The sequence below is a fragment of the Drosophila miranda genome, chromosome 4 (assembly GCF_003369915.1).
Source record: "Drosophila miranda strain MSH22 chromosome 4, D.miranda_PacBio2.1, whole genome shotgun sequence".
Classification (NCBI taxonomy): domain Eukaryota; kingdom Metazoa; phylum Arthropoda; class Insecta; order Diptera; family Drosophilidae; genus Drosophila; species Drosophila miranda.
This window is the reverse complement of record NC_046677.1, coordinates 30,738,390-30,759,885: the sequence shown is the minus strand read 5'-3', so window position 1 is coordinate 30,759,885 and position 21,496 is coordinate 30,738,390. Positions and strand designations below refer to the sequence as shown.

The following is a 21,496-nucleotide window of genomic DNA, read 5'->3' as shown; positions in this document are numbered from 1 at the left end:
ATCGCCGTATGCACACATATCCATAAATATATATATTTGTATATATATACATAGATACATATATCATTCAGGGGCGTCCCAAAACCCCCCGTTGGGGTGTTAAGTGTCTTCCAATCATTATTTTAAAATTTCAAATATTTTCAGTATGTTTATTGAGGTCATATTTTGAAACATTTTATAGCAAGCAATCGGATAGTGCTTTATACTTTGTGTATTTCGTTAGCTCATATTTTGAAACATCATAAGAAAGTTCTCGAATATAGAGAAGATAAATGTGCAATCCCATAAAATCTTTTCTAATGTACATTAGGAAATTACAGTTAATTTTCGAACTAAAGATAGATAGGAAGCATCATGACATTTTATAAAAACAAAAGGACTTTTCATTAGTAAGAACATGAAATGGGTATCTCTTTTTGAAACTGTCCAAAACCCCCTTGGAAGCCTAAAGGCGACTACGCTCCTTTTGTAATATAGTTCTGTCTGTGGCTTAACGTTTGCGTTTGCATGATGTATTGGCATATTTGAAGCCAGAGGTTTGCTTCCATTGCAAAACCCACAAAACCCGCACGACAGACCCCTCCACCTCCACCTCCACCCGCCCACGAGTACATCTCCACATAATGCGAGCAAAAACATTTCTATAGAATTATTTACGCTTATGAATTATTGACGTAAATATTGAATGTGTATTTATGCGGTATTTTCCTTTTTAATATTCCGACTTCCAACAAAATGATGGGCTCGTTGGAGTCCATGCTGGGTGCATGTTGACAAATTGCCTGCATTTGTAATATCATTTAAAGTGCGTGTTTAGATACGAGATTATACGTGTGTTCATTCATTGATTTTGTGTGTGTGTTTACAGGAATGCACGTCGCTGGCCACTGATGATTGATCCCCAGGGCCAGGCCAACAAATGGATTAAAAACTATGAGAAGAACAATAAGCTCTGTGTGATACGTCTCAATCAGCCCGATTACACTCGCGTCATGGAGAATGCCATTCAATTCGGTCTGCCAGTGCTGCTGGAGAATATTGGCGAAGAGTTGGATCCCATTTTGGAGTCGGTGCTGCTGAAGCAGCTCTTCAAGCAGGGCGGTACTCTCTGCATCAAGTTGGGCGACTCTGTGATTGAGTATAATCATAGTTTTAGGTGGATACGGAATTCGATTGGCTCCTCCCGATATGCAAAATTAAAATGATTCTTTATTTCAGATTCTATATGACAACGAAGCTGCGAAATCCGCATTATCTACCCGAGGTGGCTGTTAAGGTAACTCTACTAAATTTCATGATTACCACACAGGGATTGCAGGATCAATTGCTGGGCATTACGGTGGCCCGAGAACGTCCCGACTTGGAGGCGGAGAAGAACAATCTAATTGTCCAGGGAGCTGAGAACAAGCGCATGTTGAAGGAGACTGAAGACCAGATCCTCGAAGTGCTCTCTTCTGCTGAAAATATCTTGGAAGACGAGACGGCCGTACAGATATTGAGCTCGGCCAAGGCCTTGGCCAATGACATCAGTGAGAAGCAGATTATCACGGAAGCCACCGAAAAGCAGATTGATATAGCCCGGTTGAGCTATGTACCAATAGCCGAGCACTCCACAATCTTGTTCTTTACAATAGGTAATCCATTCCATCTACTGTATATGTAATCAATCTGTCTTACAGTCTTCTTGTATTTCAGTGGAATTGGCCAACATCGATCCCATGTACCAGTACAGTTTGGTTTGGTTTGTCAACCTGTACATGGCCTCCATCGACAACACGGAGAAGGTGGACGACATCGTGGCCCGTCTGCAGGACTTGCGGAATCATTTCACCTACAGCCTGTATGTCAACATCTGTCGCAGTCTGTTCGAGCGTGTGAGTGCCCATGGCTAATGCCAATTATCGTCAAGCCTTCCAGCCGTCTATCCGTCCATCCGTTGGTTGGTATCCGTTGGCTGTAGCCTTTAGCCTCGTTAGCCCCGTAATTGCGCATAATCTAATAATGTGACATTTGAGGCGTATTCCTTTGCGTTGCGTATCAGTTGCTTTGCGGCTGAGCTTCTACTTGACTTCACTTGCCTTGACTTGGTTTTAAATAATATTTAAGTACTTTTACTTCCAAGTACATTGTACTTGATGCCACTTCAACTGACAATGAAAGGCAGCGGCTGCAACTGCAGCCACCGTGGATGTTAACTTCTGTTTGAAGGACAAAAATGTAGATTGTAGGAAATAGGAAATTATCTATCTGTGGCTCTCCTGATTAAACCCAGCAAAGTGCTGCTAACTCTTATTTTCTTCCATAATTCAACTACCTATACTATCCTTTCCATTTTTCCATACTTTTTGAAACTAATTTGTGATTCTAATAACCAAAGACCATCTCTACCTCGCCCACTGTGCAACTTTTGAGCTGCTCGAATAACATTATTACGTTGCTGCTGCAATCAAAGGATGTACCTTGCCAAAGGAAAGTGGAAGAAAAAAAGAGGAAATAAGGGAAATAATAATCCAAACAAGTTCTAGCTAGCTTTATGCTGTTTTCAGTCAATTATGCCATTCCCTTTCCCTGTACCTTAACCTTCCACTGGCTCCACGGCGCCTGTCGCGACCCAGCCATGAGCTAACCTTTGATCCTGGCCTTATAATTTTCTTTTGCAAAAAGTAAAAAACGAGGAGAACAAAATTGCTATCAGAAGCGTCATCGCCGCTTGGGTTGGTTCGGAAAATGCTTTGATTTCAGAGGGCAACCTTTTTGGCTTGCTGTAACCCATTTAATGCGAGAGCGAGCCCAAAACGATGACCCTGAGCCTGAGCGACCCCACTCACACATCCCATCCTGACATCCCTGACTTGAGTTCTCGTTTTTTTCGTTTTTTATGAAATGTCTTGGCCTTTGCACAGGATAAGCTGTTGTTCTCGCTTATATTGAACATCAACCTGATGAAGCACGATAACTTGATTGACAATGCCGAATGGATGTTCCTGCTGACTGGAGGCATTGGTCTGGAGAATCCGCACAAGAATCCCACCTCCTGGCTGGGCGTCCAGAACTGGGATGAGGTCTGCCGGCTGACCAATTTGCCCAACTTTAACGGCTTACGCGAGGATTTGGTTGCGAATCCGAGCAGTTGGAAAATGTTTTTCGATTCAAAAACGCCTCAGGACAATAAGGACATACCCGCTGCCTGGAGCAAGCGTATCTCCGTCTTCCAGAAGCTGTTGCTGCTGCGGGTCTTTCGACCGGATAAACTGGTGCCAGCCGTACTTAACTTTGTGTCTGGACAGCTGGGTGCCAAGTTTGTCGACCCACCGCAATTTGATTTGATGGCCTCCTTCGGTGACTCGCACTGCTGTGTACCCCTGATATTCATTCTGACGCCTGGCTCCGACCCCACGGCCACGCTGCTGAAGTTTGCCGAGGATCAGGGCTTCGGCACTAACCGTCTGTTCTCTCTGTCCCTGGGCCAGGGCCAGGGACCCATTGCCATGAAGATGATCGATGAGGGTGTCAAAATGGGCAACTGGGTGGTTCTGCAGAACTGCCATTTGGCAGCCAGTTTTATGCCCATGCTGGAAAAGATCTGCGAGAACTTGCTGCCAGACTCGACGCATCCGGACTTTCGTCTATGGCTTACCTCATATCCGGCCGATCATTTCCCGGTGGTGGTGCTGCAGAATGGCATAAAGATGACCAACGAACCGCCCAAGGGTCTGCGCTCTAACATTCTCCGGTCGATGTTAAGCGATCCTATCAGTGACCCGGAGTGGTACGAGTCCTGCACCCAGCCGCGAATCTTCAAGCAGCTGATCTACTCGCTCTGCTTTTTCCATGCTGTGATCCAGGAGCGCCGCACCTTCGGTCCGATCGGCTGGAACATACCTTACGAGTTCAACGAGACCGATCTACGCATATCCCTGATGCAGTTGCGCATGTTCCTCAACCAGTACGAGTCGGTAAACTACGATGCTCTGCGCTATCTCACGGGCGAGTGTAACTATGGAGGTCGTGTCACCGACGACTGGGATCGCCGTACCCTCAAGACCATACTGGACCTTTACTACTGCCCCGCGGTGATCGACCTGGAGAAGCCATACTATCTGGACGACTCAGAGTTGTACTATATCCCCGTGTTCAAGGAGGTCGATTTGTATATGACCTATACCCGAGAGCTGCCACAGATCTCGTCACCGGCCATCTTTGGCTTCCACGCCAATGCGGACATTATGAGGGACCAAAAGGAGACGGACATGTTGCTCTCGCACACTCTGCTGACACAGGTAAGTCCATTCCTGATCATGCTTTTAGAGAATCGCATAGTTTTTATACTTGAAATTGGGGCTTGAAACATTCGTATGTCCTCTCATTTACATACGATTTGTATACTTTTGTTACACTTCTACATTGCTTTTTTATACACATTCCTGCTTGCCAAAAAAGGATCGTTGGGTAAGCTTCTTCAAAGTATTTCTTTAAGTTCAAAATGTAATAAATTTAACGCTTTAATTGCCGCATTGCATTCGAAACAGGACCTCTATGAGAGACGTGTAAGTGCCAGCTAATGCTTGATAGAAGCTTGCTTCCTTATGAATATTTTTGCTTATTCCACTCCGCCAACATGCCGCATTATAGAAACTGGAGAAAACACAAAGGGTCTATGTAGAAGTGCTTAGTAAACGCTTTCCCGAGAACCTATCCCTACCCACTTATCCCACAAGTCCCCCCTTCCTTGCCCTGTACCCATTGCCCCTGAAGGATACGAGTGCCTCTGCCGATGACAAGGAAGACTCGAAAGCCCTCACACCCGAGGAGGTGGTGACCAATGTGGCCACCGATATTCTGGATAAACTACCCAAGCTCTTCGATCGAGATGCGGCCCTGCTCAAGTATCCTACCATATACCATCAGAGCATGAATACTGTGCTGGTGCAGGAAATGGTGCGCTTCAATGTCCTGCTGAACACCATCCGCACGAGTTTAATTACACTGAAAAAGGGAATCAAGGGTAAGTTTATGCAATTCGAAAATTTATTTTCAATATTTTAAACACGTGAACCAGAACATCTTCGCGCCTTATTTACGCCGCGAACGGTTCGACCCAGTATCTGAGGTAGCCTTTTCAACTTCATGGGAGGTGGTTGGCTTTGTGGGGAGAATTTGATCTGAGCTTCGGTGTTCTATGGTTTCAATCAAATTGTATTCACTTGCCACACGGCTAGCCGATGTGTTGAAGCTGGTTTTGAAGACGGACCCGCCGGGCAAAAGGTCGGCCTCATGTTCTTTCGGATCGAGAAGCTGTATCGGTGTTTTGTCGAGATTCTCCTCATCTTCTAGGGTAACAATCTTAACCTGGGACTTCTTTTTTATTGTCGAGCCATCAAGTTCTGGCACCTCTTCTTTGGGAGATAAATGTTCTTCTTCTACTTCTTCATTATACGTGTCGTATTCAAAATGTTCAATTTCCAGCTCATCATCGGCTTCAGACATATAATAATAAGGACCAAAATGACCCTCAACTTGAGCCGAAAATTCAGACTCTGTTTTAATCCATCCTTCAGATTCTTCTTCAAACTCATCCTCAACCAATTTTACGGAATTCTCTTCGCGAACCTCACTTGATTTGATGAGAGGGCTGTGGAAAATCTGAGTTTGTATATGTACATCGGGATCTTCATAGACGTGGTCATCCTCATAGTATTTGTCAACGGTTTCCAATTCCCTGGTGATCTTGTCGGTTGTCATTCTCTTAAACAAGTTTAGCAACTGAATCCGGAGCAGTTCTGTGTCTGGCAGTGACGGCTGATCTCTGATTGCCTGATAGTCAATATTTTCTAACTTACGAATGTCGTCCGTTATGCGGATTCTACGGTTTGATACGATACTATGTAAAGGTATCAATTGAGAGGGTAAAACCGGTAGTGGATTCTCGATCTTGTTCATGATTTCTGCGAAGACATCATCGAATAGATCGTTTTGGTTCTCGTGCACAATGCGTTCGGTTTCATCTTTCCAACGTTGTCCGGGGACTGCCTGGCGGATAAGCTTTCGTATAATAGCCTTTGCCTCGTAGCTTGATGTTTTCTGCGGTGTGTCACTTTCGCTGTCCGTGGAGAATAGATAGAGATCGTTGTCGATGAGGCGATCAATGAAGTCGCTAGTCAGGGTGGTGGATATGTCGAATGGTTCTAGCTCCTCCCAAACTCTGCCAAATATTACGTCCTCAACAATATAATTAGCGATAAGAGCCTTCTCATGACGATCGAGAGCAGCACTCATGTCTGGAGAGACCATGTCACGTAGCATGACACGCAGTGGAGCATAGGTTAGTGGCGTCTGAATGAGCTTGAAGCTCTCCAACCAACGCTCGATATCGGCATCAATAACTTTTGCAAGATCGGTCACGGTTTCAGCAGCGTCATTTTCAGCTATGTGGCTCATATCTGTTGTAAGAATGGTATTGAGATACTTATCGCTAACTTCTCTGTTGGCCACATTGCACTTCTGGAACAATTCTTCATAGAGCTTTCGCATTTCGTTCTCCTTCTGCCGAAGCCCTGCCTCGCCCGCCTCACGTTTCCATCGCTCTTTCTGGACCAGCATGGCTAATAGGTGGAGCTTTCGGAGCTCTTTCAATCGTCCCGCCTCTTCGGTTAGGAACTCCATGACCCAACCAATGTGGGTACCTTCGTACGTGTGCAATAGCTTCTCTAGTTCCTGACTGCTTCTCTCATCTCGCATCCGCTTGCTGAACACTGAGCTTAGTGTTGGTGGAGAAGACTTAACTTTATAGGGAGAGGAGGATTGGTATGGCGTTAGGATCTCTGAGGAATCTTCCTTGGCGATTCGCTTGGTGCCGTATGTGGCAGTTGGATCTTGGTATTCAAAATCATAATGTATCGTGGATTTTCTCTCAGCATTGGGTATCAGTCGTTTCTTGAGACATTTTGGTTGTGACTTCTCCTTCCGCGCCATTGTTCTCAAGCCCTTCAAGGAGTCGTAGAGCTTTTGCAAATTTTTATCAGAACAGAAGTTCTGTTCGTGCTCCTTGATACTCTCTTTAGGCTTTGACCATTCCTTGAGCTTTCTGAACGGACACTGTAGTTTCTGCATGTTCACTCGCTTCTCCAGATCGTCAATTCTCATGTCGAAGGCCTTGCTATTGGTGCCAACAAAGCTGCGACGTGCCGGATCAACACCGTGTCTAATGAGTGGTCCATAGAACTCGGAGCACGGTGATCCCAAAGCATACATAGGTGTCTGCCTCTTCCACTTTTGGGACGTGGGATTACGCTGGCTTTCGAGACGATGCTTGCCACGCAGATACTCCATCTTGTTTTTGTGCAGACCCTCCTGCCTGCGTTTCTCGATTCGTTCGCAAGCGATTTCAATGCGCGTCTTGGATGCTAAATGCATCTCCTTCTCGCGCTTGTCGAACATCTTTATGACGATCTCCAGTCGCATCATCTGACACTCCTGTATGTACTCCTCCCGCTCGATCCAACTCTCCCATTCAAAAGCTTCCAGTATGTGCTTGTATCTGGTTTGCATTGTCAACTCCCGAGCCTCATGCAATTGTTTCATAAAGTTTGTCTTCACTGCCTTATTGAAGGCCCAACGCTTGCGAGCACGCTCAAGGATCTCGACTTCATAGAGTCCCGGTGGCTTATCTCCAGGCAGCAAAGATGGTAGGCAAAATAGCTCCAGATGCTCATCTATCTCCTTGTCCATGATCTCTGGCAAATAGGCTACCGTTTGGGCAGAGGACTCCCTGGGAATCAGACAGTATAATGCTATCATTTAGAAATATAGACTTTCCTTCGGCTTACCTATAGAGCGTTTGGGTTCCCTGCTCCTTGAATGGCCGCTTGTCCACATATTTCGGGAAGAAATCGCATTTGTTCTTTAAATTCTTCACCACAGGCACCGACGGACTCATCTTGACTTCGTGAGAAGTTACATCTGTATTTCGTTCTATGAGAAAGTCAATTCCCGGTGCCTTGAAGTGGCATTCACTGTCTGTACGAGGCAGTTTACCAGTAGACCGATCTGCCGGGTTGTTAGCACCTACAGGTGGTATCAAGAATGTGTGAAGGTTCAAATAGTGATCAAGAGAAAACATTCCTGCTTCCGTTTTGCACTTACCGGCCGGTAGTCGACGATCCAATGAAGACCTTGTGATCAAACAAGATGTAAGTCCCTGAAGGCAGGCGTCTTTTGGGATCTGTGGCGACTCTCCATGTGACCTTTGCTTGCTGAATGTGACCCGTTTGGTCTGCCCTGGCGACTGCTTCCTTTGGCGTCCAGGTGAATATGTGGAAGCCTCCACCTTTGTAATTGTATTTCGTTTCTCTTTTTCTTCGAGGAGGCCCATTTGTTTTTGGGCCCCGTTCAGTTTCTTTTCATGTGCTGGCATTTTGAATGAGATACCATCTATCTACCTATCTTTGTAGGGTCACCACGAAATTTTTCCGCAACACACGATTATTTTATGGTGTATTGTTTAAGTGTTTGGGGATTGACGTGTTTTTTATACTAATTTAATTTTCAGTTTTCCATTTGGCATATGCCATATGTTTCGTGAACAGCCTACTGTATTATGATAGCTGGTGCTTTTTCCATTCCATGCAGGTTTGGTGGTGATGTCTGCCGCTGTGGAGGCCGTCTACAAGTCAGTCCTGATAGCGAAGATACCAGCAATGTGGGCTGGTAAATCGTATCCCAGCCTGAAGCCACTCGGCAGCTACGTAACCGACTTTCTGCATCGCCTGGAATTCCTGCAGGTAAGCGAAGCATTTTGCCAGTTAGCAACGGAGGCGCTGCTAGGGAGCCGACATTTGTTTGCTGCGCCAATCGATAAGAGGTGCCCTGGTACGGATAACGGGTACCTGAAATAAACATATGTGTTCCATCCATTTCAGCACTGGTACGACCATGGCGCTCCCTCCACCTTCTGGCTGTCTGGATTCTTCTTCACCCAGGCCTTCCTCACTGGCGCCCAGCAGAACTATGCACGAAAGTATGTCATTTCCATAGATCTGCTTGCCTTTGACTACGAGGTGCTCTCGCTGGAGGAGAACCAAATCAAGGGTATCACTGCACCCGCAGATGGAGTCTTTGTGTATGGGATTTACCTGGAGGGTGCCCGTTGGGATCGCACGGCCAAATATTTGGCCGAGTCGCGTCCAAGGGAACTGTTCGACCCCATGCCCTTAATATGGCTGAAGCCCCTTAAGCGGACCGATCTCCCCGAGCGTCACAACTATCTGTGTCCGCTCTACAAGACAGCCGAACGCCGCGGTGTCCTCTCCACCACGGGACACAGTACCAACTTTGTGGTGGCCATGCTGCTGCTCTGCAATCCAAATACTCCTACGTCCCACTGGATTAATCGTGGCACGGCTCTGCTCTGTCAGCTGAGTTTCTAATATTCCAGATATATTTGATTAAATTATATATTTTCTACATCTATGTCTTAGAAAGTGCCTTTGGAAGCTGCAATAAAAGTACAAGTCAAGTGTTTAGTTATATACATTGACAGTGTAATTTCTCGGTTAGTTATTGCTCGGGATTCCTACTGGGGTATATCCTAAGTCAAAGGATTCCAATTAGAAAGTCTGTTATTTGGAAAGACCAATCATTGTAGCAGTATTGTTGGGGTGTGCAGCTCGGTATTAACAATCTTTATTTAAAATTATTTTGTATACTTTCTTAATTTTTAAATATAACGTATTTTTTTGTGCTATTTTAAGCTTCCACTACAACCACTGCACATGTATGGAATTAAAGACAAAGTACCATTTTCATGGAAATTAATAATAACTGTCACGAAATTTAAAAATCATCTGAACTTAAATATTTGAGAATTCGCCACGATTGTCTCAGCGGTTACCGAGGCGGCTTCTTCCTTGGGAAAATATTCATCTTCCACATTTTCAGTTCCTTCTTGAGAGGTAAAAGGCAGACTAAAGTCTTCCGGTGTCTCGTGAGCTCTAGAATCAGTCTTATCGGACATATCTTCCTCTTCTTTATATATACCTTCTTCTTCCTCGAAGACCGCATCCTGGAGACTGCTAGGGTCTCCCAAAAAATTGACCGGTAGGACATGAAACTCTACTTCTACTTCTAATTCTTCTTTGGCATGCTTAAGCATCTTAAAGTCCTTCTCCTTGCTTAGATCTAACACTCCAGTGACGCCGAACACATCCTCTGGTACGTTTTCCTGTGAGTCATTAATGATGTTAAACACCTCTGATTTTATAAACATATCCAATTGTTCAGGTGCATTGTCATCTCCCTGGTACTTATCGAAGGACTTCAACCCAGCGGTAACATTGTCCTTTTCAATTTTTTTTTGTAGAGATAGTATTTGAATGCGCTCCAATTCAGAATTTGGCAATGAGTTTTGGAACATTGCGGGGTCAATATTATACAACGATCGAAAATTGTCAGTCTTCGAAATGTGACCCTGAGATTGACACGAATGGACACTAATTAGCTCAGACGATTTCACCGGTGGAGGATTATCGATTTTATTCATGATTTCTGCGAAGACATCATCGAAGAGATCGTTTTGGTTCTCGTGCACAATGCGTTCGATTTCATCTTTCCAGCGCTGTCCGGGAACTGCCTGGCGGATAAGCTTTCGTATAATAGCCTTAGCCTCGTAGCTTGAAGTTTTCTGCGGTGTGTCACTTTCGCTGTCCGTGGAGAATAGATAGAGATCGTTGTCGATGAGGCGATCAATGAAGTCGCTAGTCAGGGTGGTGGATATGTCGAATGGTTCTAGCTCCTCCCACACTCTGCCAAATATCACGTCCTCAACAATATAATTAGCGATAAGAGCCTTCTCATGACGATCAAGAGCAGCATTCATGTCTGGGGAGACCATGTCACGTAGCATGAGACGCAGTGGAGCATAGGTTAGTGGCGTCTGAATGAGCTTGAAGCTCTCTAGCCATCGCTGGATATCTAAATCGATTTGCTTGGCCTGCCCGGTCACCGTTAGAGCGGCCTCGCTCTCTGCTATGTGGCTCATATCTGTCGTTAAAAGCGCGCTGAGATATTTATTGCTGACCTGATTGTGGGCCCCAATACTCTTCTGGAACAATTCTTCGTATAGCTTTCTCAGTTCATTCTCCTTCTGCCGCAATCCTGCTTCACCCGCTTCGCGTCGCCATCTCTCCTTTTGGGCCAACATGGTAAAGAAGTGGAGCTTTCGATATTCCTTCAGCCGCCCCATTTCCTCAGAGAGGAACTGCATGATGCCACCAATATAAGTGCCTTCGTACGTTTTCAGTAAATTCTCAAAAGCTTCGTTTCTTCTCTGAGACTCCAAGTGCTTTGCATACAATGTGCCTCTTCTTGTTGGAAGACGACCGGGCGTCTGCGTCGGCTCTGGCGGTTGAATCTGTTTTGGCGCTGCCTGATAGAAATCGACGTGGGTGTAACTTGGAGATTTCTCGTACTTATCCGAGGTCAATTGCTTTCTTTTCTTAAGACACTTCGGTTCGGTCCGGTTTTCCATATTCGACTGCGTTCTCAAGCCCTTCAAGGACTCGTATAGCTTTTTCAAATTTGTGTCATTGCAGAAGTTCTGTTCATACTCCTTAACATACTCTTTGGGCTTGGACCATTCCTTGAGTTTTCGGAATGGACACGTCACGTTGTTCATGTTCACGCGCTTCTCCAGGTCGTCCATCCTAATATCGAAGGCTTTGCGGTTAGTGCCTAAGAAACTCCGACGTGCCGGATCTACACCGTGTCTGATTAGTGGTCCATAGAACTCGGAGCACGGTGATCCCAAGGAATACAGGGAACTCTGCTTTTGCCATTTCCGGGATGTCTTTGCGAGTTGTATATCGAGCCGGCGCTTACTTCGCTGATACTCTATCTCGTTCTTGTGAAGACCAGCTTGACGGCGCATCTCGATGCGTTCGCAAGCCATTTCAATGCGTTTTTTGGATGCTAAATGCATCTCCTTCTCGCGCCTGTCGAACATTTTTATAACGATCTCGAGCCGCATCCTCTGACACTCCTGTATGTACTCCTCCCGCTCGATCCAACTCTCCCATTCAAAAGCTTCCAGTATGTGCTTGTATTTGGTTTGCATTGTCAACTCCCGAGCCTCATGCAATTGTTTCATAAAGTTTGTCTTCACTGCCTTATTGAAGGCCCAGCGCTTGCGGGCACGCTCAAGGATTTCGACTTCATGGAGTCCCGGTGGCTTATCTCCAGGCAGCAAAGCCGGTAGGGTAAACAGCTCTAGATGCTCATCCATCTCTTTGTCCATGATCTCTGGCAAATAGGCCACCGTTTGTGCAGAGGATTCCCTGGGAATCAGACAGAGTAATGCTCTCATCTAGAAATAATGGTCAAAGTCATATAGGCTTACCTATAGAGCGTTTGTGTTCCCTGTTCCTTGAATGGTCGCTTGTCCACATATTTCGGGAAGAAATCGCATTTGGTAGAATCAATCCCAATCAAAGTCGCCGAAGGACGCATTTTGATCTCATGGGTTGTTATATTAGTATCCCGTGCTGTTAGAAAATCGATTCCCGGTGCCTTGAACTGGCATTCGCTGTCTGTACGAGGCAATCTTTTCACCGACCTTTCGCCAGGATTGTTGGCACCTACATATTAAGGGATGAAGAATAAATGGAAGAATAAAATGTTGATCTTACACCCACCGGCCTGTAATCGTTGGCCCACCGGTGACATCGTGATCAGACATGATGTGAGGCCCTTTCCAGCTTGCATGAAACCTTTTCTGGCCTTCGGTGGTTGGTCATTACCTCCATTGCCTAGTTTGTTGCCAAAAGTGACCCGTTTGGTGTGACTTGGCAATTGTTCTTTTTGAGGAACGGGTTGGCGTAAATGTTGTGCACTATCGAAACGGGTTGGTCCGGTCTGGTGATTGTCATGGAGCACCCGATGGCCTCGAAGCTCCCTTAAGGTTCGTTTCTTCTGCTCTGGCATTTCTGTGTAGCTCCCTAATTACTGGGTAAACTTTTGTCTGTTGTTATGTGAGATATATCGTGAATGTTTAGATGTTTGATGTTTGATGTCTGATTCGTGATTGAGTTGAATGTTTTTCCACCAGCATACTAGGTAAAATTCTCTTGGCAGCTGTGCTACCGACTTTCTGGATCGAGTATTCGGAGGTAAGTTAAACATTTGGCTTGTAAGTAGATCAGGCAGTGGGAGGAAATCGCCAGCAACCGCTGTGCTGTTAGACCCCGATTAGGGAACGAGCAAGAAGGGAATATGAAAATCTATTTTGGATGTGTGTAACACCCAGAAGAAAGCGTTTCCGATCCCATAAAGTATATATATTCTTGATCAGCATTAATAGAAGAGTCTGTATAGCTCTGTCTGTCCCGATGAGCGCTTAGATTTTAGAGACTATCGAGACTCCTATGATATCGCACTGTTAGAAGTGAATTTCAAAACTTCGCCCCGCCCAAACAGATTTTCGTCCTTTGTGGGGGCGGAAAGGGGTGGGGCGAAATTTTGAGATATACGTTTTATAGTGAGATCTAACAGAAGTGCGGATACCAAATTTGGTTACTTTAGCCTTAATAGTCTCTGAGATTTGTGGATGCCCCAGATTTTCGTCCTTTGCGGGGGCGGAAGGGGGTGTGGCGAAATTCTGACACAAAACGGTCAAGGTCCGATATCACAGGAGTGTGGATACCAAATTTTGTTTGCTCTGGCTCTTATAGGTTCTGAGATCGTTTAACTCACATTTTGCAATTGGCAAAACCGACTATGAAACCTGTGTGTTAGAGAGAGACAGGGCGAGAAAGAATGAAATTGTTTTCTTGATTCTGGCTATAATAATTATACGATCTGGTTCAGATTTTACACTCTAGAACATATAGTCATTCTCTACGATTCTCCGTTCTCTGTTTTCTCGTATCTTTGAAATTGTGGATGCCACAGATTTTCGCCCTTTGTGGTGGGGAAAGTGGGCGGGGCAAAGTTTTGAAATATACTTGTAACAGTGACATATCACAGAAGTCCGGATATAAAATGTCGTTGCTCTAGCTCTTATAGTCTTTGAGCACTAGGCGCTGAAGGGGACGGACAGACGGACAGACAGACATGGCTCAGTCGACTCGGCTATTGATGCTGATCAAGAATGTATATACTTTATGGGGTCGGAAACGATTCCTACTGGACGTTACACACATCCACTTTTACCACAAATCTAATATACCCCAATACTCATTTTGAGTATCGGGTATAAAAATACTATGAACTATTAAAATACATTTCGTTGTGTGTATTAATTGGTAGAAACGTACAAATATATTTGAACTGTAACTGTACTAAAATGTGGATTAAAGTTAACCAACTAATGCAGTTATTTCAGAGCTGTTCTTTTTTAACAAATTCTTAGATGGAGACAACGTATCCAGTTCATCTTCTTCTTGAGTATTTTAGAAGAGGTTCTCAATCAGATTTTGATTCAATTCTTTTGATGCTTCCATCTTATCAGAAGGCTCCATTTCATAGTTGCGTCTTCGGAAGCGTTTTCAGTCAGACTAGGATTTTTTATTTTCTACATCTTTATATCATCTACCATTTTCCTCTCCATCTTTACATCTATATTTGCCTTTTTTGTAGAGATAGCGGTTGAATGCGCTCAAATTCAGAATTTGGCAATGAGTTGAGGAAAATTGGGAGGTCCATAATATCTATAGATCGAAAATTGTCAGTCCTAGAAAAGTGACCCTGAGATGGACACGAATGGACAGTGATTAGGTCGGACGATTTCACCGGTGGAGGATTATCGATTTTATTCATGATTTCTGCGAAGACATCATCGAATAGATCGTTTTGGTTCTCGTGCACAATGCGTTCGATTTCATCTTTCCAGCGCTGTCCGGGAACTGCCTGGCGGATAAGCTTTCGTATAATAGAATTAGCCTCGTAGCTTGATGTTTCCTGCGGTGTTTCACTTTCGCTGTCCGTGGAGAATAGATAGAGATCGTTGTCGATGAGGCGATCAATGAAGTCGCTAGTCAGGGTGGTGGATATGTCGAATGGTTCTAGCTCCTCCCACACTCTGCCAAATATCACGTCCTCAACAATATAATTAGCGATAAGAGCCTTCTCATGACGATCAAGAGCAGCATTCATGTCTGGGGAGACCATGTCACGTAGCATGAGATGCAGTGGAGCATAGGTTAGTGGCGTCTGAATGAGCTTGAAGCTCTCTAGCCATCGCTGGATATCTAAATCGATTTGCTTGGCCTGCCCGGTCACCGTTAGAGCGGCCTCGCTCTCTGCTATGTGGCTCATATCTGTCGTTAAAAGCGCGCTGAGATATTTATTGCTGACCTGATTGTGGGCCCCAATACTCTTCTGGAACAATTCTTCGTATAGCTTTCTCAGTTCATTCTCCTTCTGCCGCAATCCTGCTTCACCCGCTTCGCGTCGCCATCTCTCCTTTTGGGCCAACATGGTAAAGAAGTGGAGCTTTCGATATTCCTTCAGCCGCCCCATTTCCTCAGAGAGGAACTGCATGATGCCACCAATATAAGTGCCTTCGTACGTTTTCAGTAAATTCTCAAAAGCTTCGTTTCTTCTCTGAGACTCCAAGTGCTTTGCATACAATGTGCCTCTTCTTGTTGGAAGACGACCGGGCGTCTGCGTCGGCTCTGGCGGTTGAATCTGTTTTGGCGCTGCCTGATAGAAATCGACGTGGGTGTAACTTGGAGATTTCTCGTACTTATCCGAGGTCAATTGCTTTCTTTTCTTAAGACACTTCGGTTCGGTCCGGTTTTCCATATTCGACTGCGTTCTCAAGCCCTTCAAGGACTCGTATAGCTTTTTCAAATTTGTGTCATTGCAGAAGTTCTGTTCATACTCCTTAACATACTCTTTGGGCTTGGACCATTCCTTGAGTTTTCGGAATGGACACGTCACGTTGTTCATGTTCACGCGCTTCTCCAGGTCGTCCATCCTAATATCGAAGGCTTTGCGGTTAGTGCCTAAGAAACTCCGACGTGCCGGATCTACACCGTGTCTGATTAGTGGTCCATAGAACTCGGAGCACGGTGATCCCAAGGAATACAGGGAACTCTGCTTTTGCCATTTCCGGGATGTCTTTGCGAGTTGTATATCGAGCCGGCGCTTACTTCGCTGATACTCTATCTCGTTCTTGTGAAGACCAGCTTGACGGCGCATCTCGATGCGTTCGCAAGCCATTTCAATGCGTTTTTTGGATGCTAAATGCATCTCCTTCTCGCGCCTGTCGAACATTTTTATAACGATCTCGAGCCGCATCCTCTGACACTCCTGTATGTACTCCTCCCGCTCGATCCAACTCTCCCATTCAAAAGCTTCCAGTATGTGCTTGTATTTGGTTTGCATTGTCAACTCCCGAGCCTCATGCAATTGTTTCATAAAGTTTGTCTTCACTGCCTTATTGAAGGCCCAGCGCTTGCGGGCACGCTCAAGGATTTCGACTTCATGGAGTCCCGGTGGCTTATCTCCAGGCAGCAAAGCCGGTAGGGTAAACAGCTCTAGATGCTCATCCATCTCTTTGTCCATGATCTCTGGCAAATAGGCCACCGTTTGTGCAGAGGATTCCCTGGGAATCAGACAGAGTAATGCTCTCATCTAGAAATAATGGTCAAAGTCATATAGGCTTACCTATAGAGCGTTTGTGTTCCCTGTTCCTTGAATGGTCGCTTGTCCACATATTTCGGGAAGAAATCGCATTTGGTAGAATCAATCCCAATCAAAGTCGCCGAAGGACGCATTTTGATCTCATGGGTTGTTATATTAGTATCCCGTGCTGTTAGAAAATCGATTCCCGGTGCCTTGAACTGGCATTCGCTGTCTGTACGAGGCAATCTTTTCACCGACCTTTCGCCAGGATTGTTGGCACCTACATATTAAGGGATGAAGAATAAATGGAAGAATAAAATGTTGATCTTACACCCACCGGCCTGTAATCGTTGGCCCACCGGTGACATCGTGATCAGACATGATGTGAGGCCCTTTCCAGCTTGCATGAAACCTTTTCTGGCCTTCGGTGGTTGGTCATTACCTCCATTGCCTAGTTTGTTGCCAAAAGTGACCCGTTTGGTGTGACTTGGCAATTGTTCTTTTTGAGGAACGGGTTGGCGTAAATGTTGTGCACTATCGAAACGGGTTGGTCCGGTCTGGTGATTGTCATGGAGCACCCGATGGCCTCGAAGCTCCCTTAAGGTTCGTTTCTTCTGCTCTGGCATTTCTGTGTAGCTCCCTAATTACTGGGTAAACTTTTGTCTGTTGTTATGTGAGATATATCGTGAATGTTTAGATGTTTGATGTTTGATGTCTGATTCGTGATTGAGTTGAATGTTTTTCCACCAGCATACTAGGTAAAATTCTCTTGGCAGCTGTGCTACCGACTTTCTGGATCGAGTATTCGGAGGTAAGTTAAACATTTGGCTTGTAAGTAGATCAGGCAGTGGGAGGAAATCGCCAGCAACCGCTGTGCTGTTAGACCCCGATTAGGGAACGAGCAAGAGGGCAATATGAAAATCTATTTTGGATGTGGATGAGTGTAACGTTTCCGACTGAGTCTATATAGATCTGTCCGTCCGGATGAGCGCCTAGATCTCAGAGACTATAAGAGCTAGAGAAATCAAATTTTGTACACTATTCGATTATAATCACTATTAGAAGTGTATCTAAAAATTTACTTAATACATACTATCTTATGAAAAAAAAAACTTTTAAATTTTAAGTCATTTCGTTGTGTGTATTAATTAGTATAAAAATACATATATATTCGAACTGTAACTGTACTAAAATGTGAATAAAAGTTAACCAACTAATGCAGTTATTTCAAAGCTGTCCTTTTTTAACAAATTCTTAGATAGAGACGACGTGTCCAGTTCATCTTCTTCTTGAGCTTTTTCGATGAGGTTCTTAATCAGATTATGATCCGATTCTATTAAGGCTTCCATATTATCAATAGACTCTATTTCATAGTTTTCTTCAGCGTATTCGGAGGTTTTTTCAGTCAGACTAGGATTGTTAATTTTCGGCGACTCTACATTTTCCACCATCTTTCTACCCATTTGCACATCTATCTTTGCCTCCATCTTCATCTCTTCCTCTAAACCCATCGATATTTTGTCTTCAATTGATATCGCCATTTCCTCCTTCACTGTCATCTCCGTTTCAGTCACTATGTCTGTCTCACCCGTTATGTCCATCTCCATTTCCATCTCCATCTCATCTTCCTCTACATCATCTTTTTCGCAGACGACTATTTGCGATGGAAAAATATAGTCATTCAGTTTGTATTCCAATTTGGGATGCCCGGTTCCTTTGAGCAAATTAAAGTTCTTCTCTTTACAAATATCAACAATCCCCATAATGCTGTATAGGTCAGAATCTAATTTCGGATCAGATTCTGGAGGTCCGTAGCTCTGTGACTTCATGAATACGTCTTCGCCCATTGGAATGGTCTCATCTTCAGTAAATAGTTCGTCGGTCTCCAATTTTTTGGTAATATGATCGACAGTAATTTTTTTGAATAGGGATAGGATTGTTGTTTTGAGTTCCTCCGAATACTGTGTATGGATTTGATCTCTCATGGCCTCGAACTCTAAAATCTCCATAGCTCGAATATTATCCTCCGTTTTAATGACAGTGTGCGATAGCATTGGGCCGACTTCGATTAACTGGGAAGGTCGCACCGGTGGTGGATTCTCAATCTTGCTCATGATTGCTGCGAAGACATCATCGAATAGATCGTTTTGGTTCTCGTGCACAATGCGTTCGATTTCATCTTTCCAGCGCTGTCCGGGAACTGCCTGGCGGATAAGCTTTCGTATAATAGCATTAGCCTCGTAGCTTGATGTTTCCTGCGGTGTGTCACTTTCGCTGTCCGTGGAGAATAGATAGAGATCGTTGTCGATGAGGCGATCAATGAAGTCGCTAGTCAGGGTGGTGGATATGTCGAATGGTTCTAGCTCCTCCCACACTCTGCCAAATATCACGTCCTCAACAATATAATTAGCGATAAGAGCCTTCTCATGACGATCAAGAGCAGCATTCATGTCTGGGGAGACCATGTCACGTAGCATGAGACGCAGTGGATCATAGGTGAGTGGGGTCTGAATTAGCTTGAAGCTCTCCAGCCATCGCTGGATATCGGCATCAATGTCTTTTGCAAGACCCGTCACCGTTTTAGTGGCCTCATGGTCTGCTATGTGGATCATATCTGTTGTAAGAATCCTATTGAGATACTCATTGCCAACTTGTTTGTTGGCAGGATTGCTCTTCTGGAACAGCTCGTCGTATACCCTTCTCAGTTCATTCTCCTTCTGCCGCAATCCTGCTTCATTCGCTTCGCGTCGCCATCTCTCCTTTTGGGCCAAAATGGTAAAGAAGTGGAGCCTTCGCTGTTCCTTCAGCCGCCCCATTTCCTCAGAGAGGAACTGCATAATCCAACCAATATAGGTACCCTCGTACTTTTGCAAAAGATACTCTAAGTCTACTTGCCTCCTATCGTCTTGTAAGCTCTTGGCGAGTGCACTCGATCGATTAAGTTCAACTGTACGCCCCTTTTGCGGTTGCTCCATCCTTGACTTTTCAGGATTGTAGAACATAGTGGTCGAGCCTGAAAAAGAGCTCATGCGTGCATCAACTGAATGAACGCGTGGTTTGTGTCGTTTCTTAAGACTCTTGGGAGGATTTTTGTGTTCGTATTGCTGCTTTCTTAACGCCGTCAAAGAGTCGTAAAGATTTTGTAATTTTTTTTCAGAGCAGAAGTTCTGCTCATACTCCTTAACATACTCTCTGGGCTTGGACCATTCCTTGAGTTTTCGGAACGGACACGTCACGTTGTTCATCTTCACGCGCTTCTCCAGGTCGTCCATCCTAATATCGAAGGCTTTGCGGTTAGTGCCTAAGAAACTCTGACGTGCCGGATCTACACCGTGTCTGATTAGTGGTCCATAGAACTCGGAGCACGGTGATCCCAAGGAATACAGGGGACTCTGCTTTTGCCATTTCAGGGATGTCTTTGCGAGTTGTATATCGAGCCGGCGTTTGCCTCGCTGATACTCTATCTCGTTCTTATGAAGAGCAGCTTGGCGGCGCTCCGCGATACCTTCGCAAGCCATTTCAATGCGCTTTTTGGATGCTAAATGCATCTCCTTCTCGCGCTTGTCGAACATCTTTATAACGATTTCCAGACGCCTCTTTTGACACTCTTGTATGCAATCCTCCCGCTCGATCCAACTCTCCCATTCGAAGGCCTCCAGTATGGATTTGTACTTCGTTTTCATGGCCAATTCTCGGGCCTCTTGCAGTTGCCTCTTTAGGTTTGTGTTCAGTGCCTTGTTAAATGCCCAACGTCTGCGGGATCGTTCCAAGACTTCTACCTCATAGAGTCCCGGGGGCTTATCGCCAGGAAGAGCTGAAGCCAGTCTGAAAAGCTCCAAATGCTCATCCATCACCTTGTCCTCAGTCTCCGGCAAATAGGCCAAAGTTTGTGCCGAGGCTTCCCTGGGAGTCAGAAGGAGTACAAGTTTTAGCTACAAAGAACTACATATGTCCTCGTCTAGTATTGAGCGTTACCTATAGAGCGTTTGGGTTGCCTGCTCCTTGAATGGACGGTTGTCCACGTATTTTGGAAAAAAGTCGCACTTGTTCATTAAAGGTGTTTTCCGAGGATAAACCGAGGAATCCAGCTTGACCTCATGGGTTGTTGTATTAGTATCCTTTTCTGTGAGAAAGTCGATTCCCGTTGCCTTGAACAGGCACTCACTGTCTGTACGTGGCAATCTGCCGGTGGACCGCTTCGCTGGGTTGTTGGCACCTATAGAAAGACCAAAGCACACGAGAAATGGGATTAGCAAACCCTTTTTGATATCATATCTTTCCGTATCTACCGCTTTTCAATCGTGGACCCAGCGAAGACCTCGTGATCAGACATGATGATAGGCTCTGGCTGCTTCCCCTGTAATCGTCCTTAAGATGTGCGGGCTCTCGATTGTTGAGTGTGGCATGTTGGCTGAGTTTCGGACTCTGCTCCCTTTCTATTCTGAGTGGAGACGATGAGCTTTTATTATTTCCCCTCGTTTCTCTTTCTTCCTGGAGGAAATGAAGTATTCGCTTTCTTCGGGGTAGCTCCCTCTGAGCTGACATATTATCAGGTTGATATATCGGGTGTTGGAGGTTTAAATAATAAGACAGATCTCGTTTAAAAGTTGTTGATGTAGTCTACTTGATTTCGGTTATTTATTGTAACGATGGCACTATTTGCAATGAAGTATCTTTTATTTTGTTTGTCCTCAAAATCATTGGTAAATGTTTCTCAATTATAATTGAAAGTTCTATTCCGCAAAGGGGTAAATTTTGTACTGCAAAGCCCTGCCTAATGGGCAAAGCTCATCAATATCAATTTAAAAACATTGAGACAAACATTGCCAACATTTTGGCGGCAATCTCGCCAATCCTCGAGCGGAGGAGGGAGATG

The 21,496-nt window shown here is 44.9% G+C and overlaps 5 protein-coding genes across 7 annotated transcripts in view; 1 reads left to right on the top strand and 4 right to left on the bottom strand.

Annotated features, from left to right (window-relative positions):
* The window catches only part of LOC108162312 (dynein heavy chain 7, axonemal), a 29,233-nt gene extending 19,706 nt beyond the window's left edge, over positions 1-9,527 (top strand). For 2 of the 3 annotated variants that reach the window (XM_033394176.1, XM_017296989.2), the window contains exons 18-26: positions 869-1,156; positions 1,219-1,634; positions 1,696-1,874; positions 2,904-4,280; positions 4,441-4,449; positions 4,530-4,547; positions 4,633-5,005; positions 8,629-8,780; positions 8,919-9,527. In XM_033394176.1, the coding sequence (XP_033250067.1) occupies positions 869-1,156; positions 1,219-1,634; positions 1,696-1,874; positions 2,904-4,280; positions 4,441-4,449; positions 4,530-4,547; positions 4,633-5,005; positions 8,629-8,780; positions 8,919-9,425 (3,319 nt within the window). In that variant the 3' untranslated portion in view covers positions 9,426-9,527. The remainder of the gene's footprint in view (positions 1-868; positions 1,157-1,218; positions 1,635-1,695; positions 1,875-2,903; positions 4,281-4,440; positions 4,450-4,529; positions 4,548-4,632; positions 5,006-8,628; positions 8,781-8,918) is intronic. The other variant, XM_033394177.1, reaches the window with a different exon arrangement.
* Positions 5,012-8,578, bottom strand: LOC108162313. The gene is made up of 3 exons (XM_017296992.2): positions 8,143-8,578; positions 7,827-8,064; positions 5,012-7,768 (listed from the first exon to the last, which is right to left on the bottom strand). The coding sequence occupies exons 1-3, from the start codon at positions 8,411-8,413 to the stop codon at positions 5,074-5,076; spliced, it is 3,204 nt and encodes a 1,067-aa protein (XP_017152481.1). The 5' UTR covers positions 8,414-8,578; the 3' UTR covers positions 5,012-5,073.
* Positions 9,528-9,643: 116 nt separating the features above from the next.
* On the bottom strand, positions 9,644-13,107 carry LOC108162315 (cilia- and flagella-associated protein 91-like). Its single transcript, XM_033394178.1, has 3 exons — positions 12,687-13,107; positions 12,392-12,629; positions 9,644-12,329 (listed from the first exon to the last, which is right to left on the bottom strand). Exons 1-3 carry the CDS (start codon positions 12,973-12,975, stop codon positions 9,839-9,841), a joined length of 3,018 nt encoding a protein of 1,005 aa, XP_033250069.1. The 5' UTR covers positions 12,976-13,107; the 3' UTR covers positions 9,644-9,838.
* Positions 13,108-14,283: 1,176 nt separating this feature from the next.
* On the bottom strand, positions 14,284-17,377 carry LOC117188939 (cilia- and flagella-associated protein 91-like). The gene is made up of 3 exons (XM_033393591.1): positions 16,958-17,377; positions 16,663-16,900; positions 14,284-16,600 (listed from the first exon to the last, which is right to left on the bottom strand). The coding sequence occupies exons 1-3, from the start codon at positions 17,244-17,246 to the stop codon at positions 14,608-14,610; spliced, it is 2,520 nt and encodes an 839-aa protein (XP_033249482.1). The 5' UTR covers positions 17,247-17,377; the 3' UTR covers positions 14,284-14,607.
* A 375-nt stretch (positions 17,378-17,752) lies between these two features.
* Positions 17,753-21,266, bottom strand: LOC108162314 (cilia- and flagella-associated protein 91-like). The gene is made up of 3 exons (XM_017296994.2): positions 20,910-21,266; positions 20,596-20,836; positions 17,753-20,523 (listed from the first exon to the last, which is right to left on the bottom strand). Exons 1-3 carry the CDS (start codon positions 21,163-21,165, stop codon positions 17,826-17,828), a joined length of 3,195 nt encoding a protein of 1,064 aa, XP_017152483.1. The 5' UTR covers positions 21,166-21,266; the 3' UTR covers positions 17,753-17,825.
* Positions 21,267-21,496: the final 230 nt, after the last annotated feature.

Bases quoted from the DNA above. Each gene is read 5' to 3' on its own strand.
- LOC108162315 (XM_033394178.1), bottom strand. From the start codon at position 12,975: ATGCCAGAGCAGAAGAAACGAACCTTAAGGGAGCTTCGAGGCCATCGG. The intron at 12,630-12,686 runs GTGGGTGTAAGA...CTTAATATGTAG, and splicing joins GGGCCAACGATTACAGGCCG to GTGCCAACAATCCTGGCGAA. The intron at 12,330-12,391 runs GTAAGCCTATAT...TCTGATTCCCAG, and splicing joins GGAACACAAACGCTCTATAG to GGAATCCTCTGCACAAACGG.
- LOC108162313 (XM_017296992.2), bottom strand. From the start codon at position 8,413: ATGCCAGCACATGAAAAGAAACTGAACGGGGCCCAAAAACAAATGGGC. The intron at 8,065-8,142 runs GTAAGTGCAAAA...TACCACCTGTAG, and splicing joins GGATCGTCGACTACCGGCCG to GTGCTAACAACCCGGCAGAT. The intron at 7,769-7,826 runs GTAAGCCGAAGG...TCTGATTCCCAG, and splicing joins GGAACCCAAACGCTCTATAG to GGAGTCCTCTGCCCAAACGG.
- LOC117188939 (XM_033393591.1), bottom strand. From the start codon at position 17,246: ATGCCAGAGCAGAAGAAACGAACCTTAAGGGAGCTTCGAGGCCATCGG. The intron at 16,901-16,957 runs GTGGGTGTAAGA...CTTAATATGTAG, and splicing joins GGGCCAACGATTACAGGCCG to GTGCCAACAATCCTGGCGAA. The intron at 16,601-16,662 runs GTAAGCCTATAT...TCTGATTCCCAG, and splicing joins GGAACACAAACGCTCTATAG to GGAATCCTCTGCACAAACGG.
- LOC108162314 (XM_017296994.2), bottom strand. From the start codon at position 21,165: ATGTCAGCTCAGAGGGAGCTACCCCGAAGAAAGCGAATACTTCATTTC. The intron at 20,837-20,909 runs GTAGATACGGAA...GTCTTTCTATAG, and splicing joins GGGTCCACGATTGAAAAGCG to GTGCCAACAACCCAGCGAAG. The intron at 20,524-20,595 runs GTAACGCTCAAT...TCTGACTCCCAG, and splicing joins GCAACCCAAACGCTCTATAG to GGAAGCCTCGGCACAAACTT.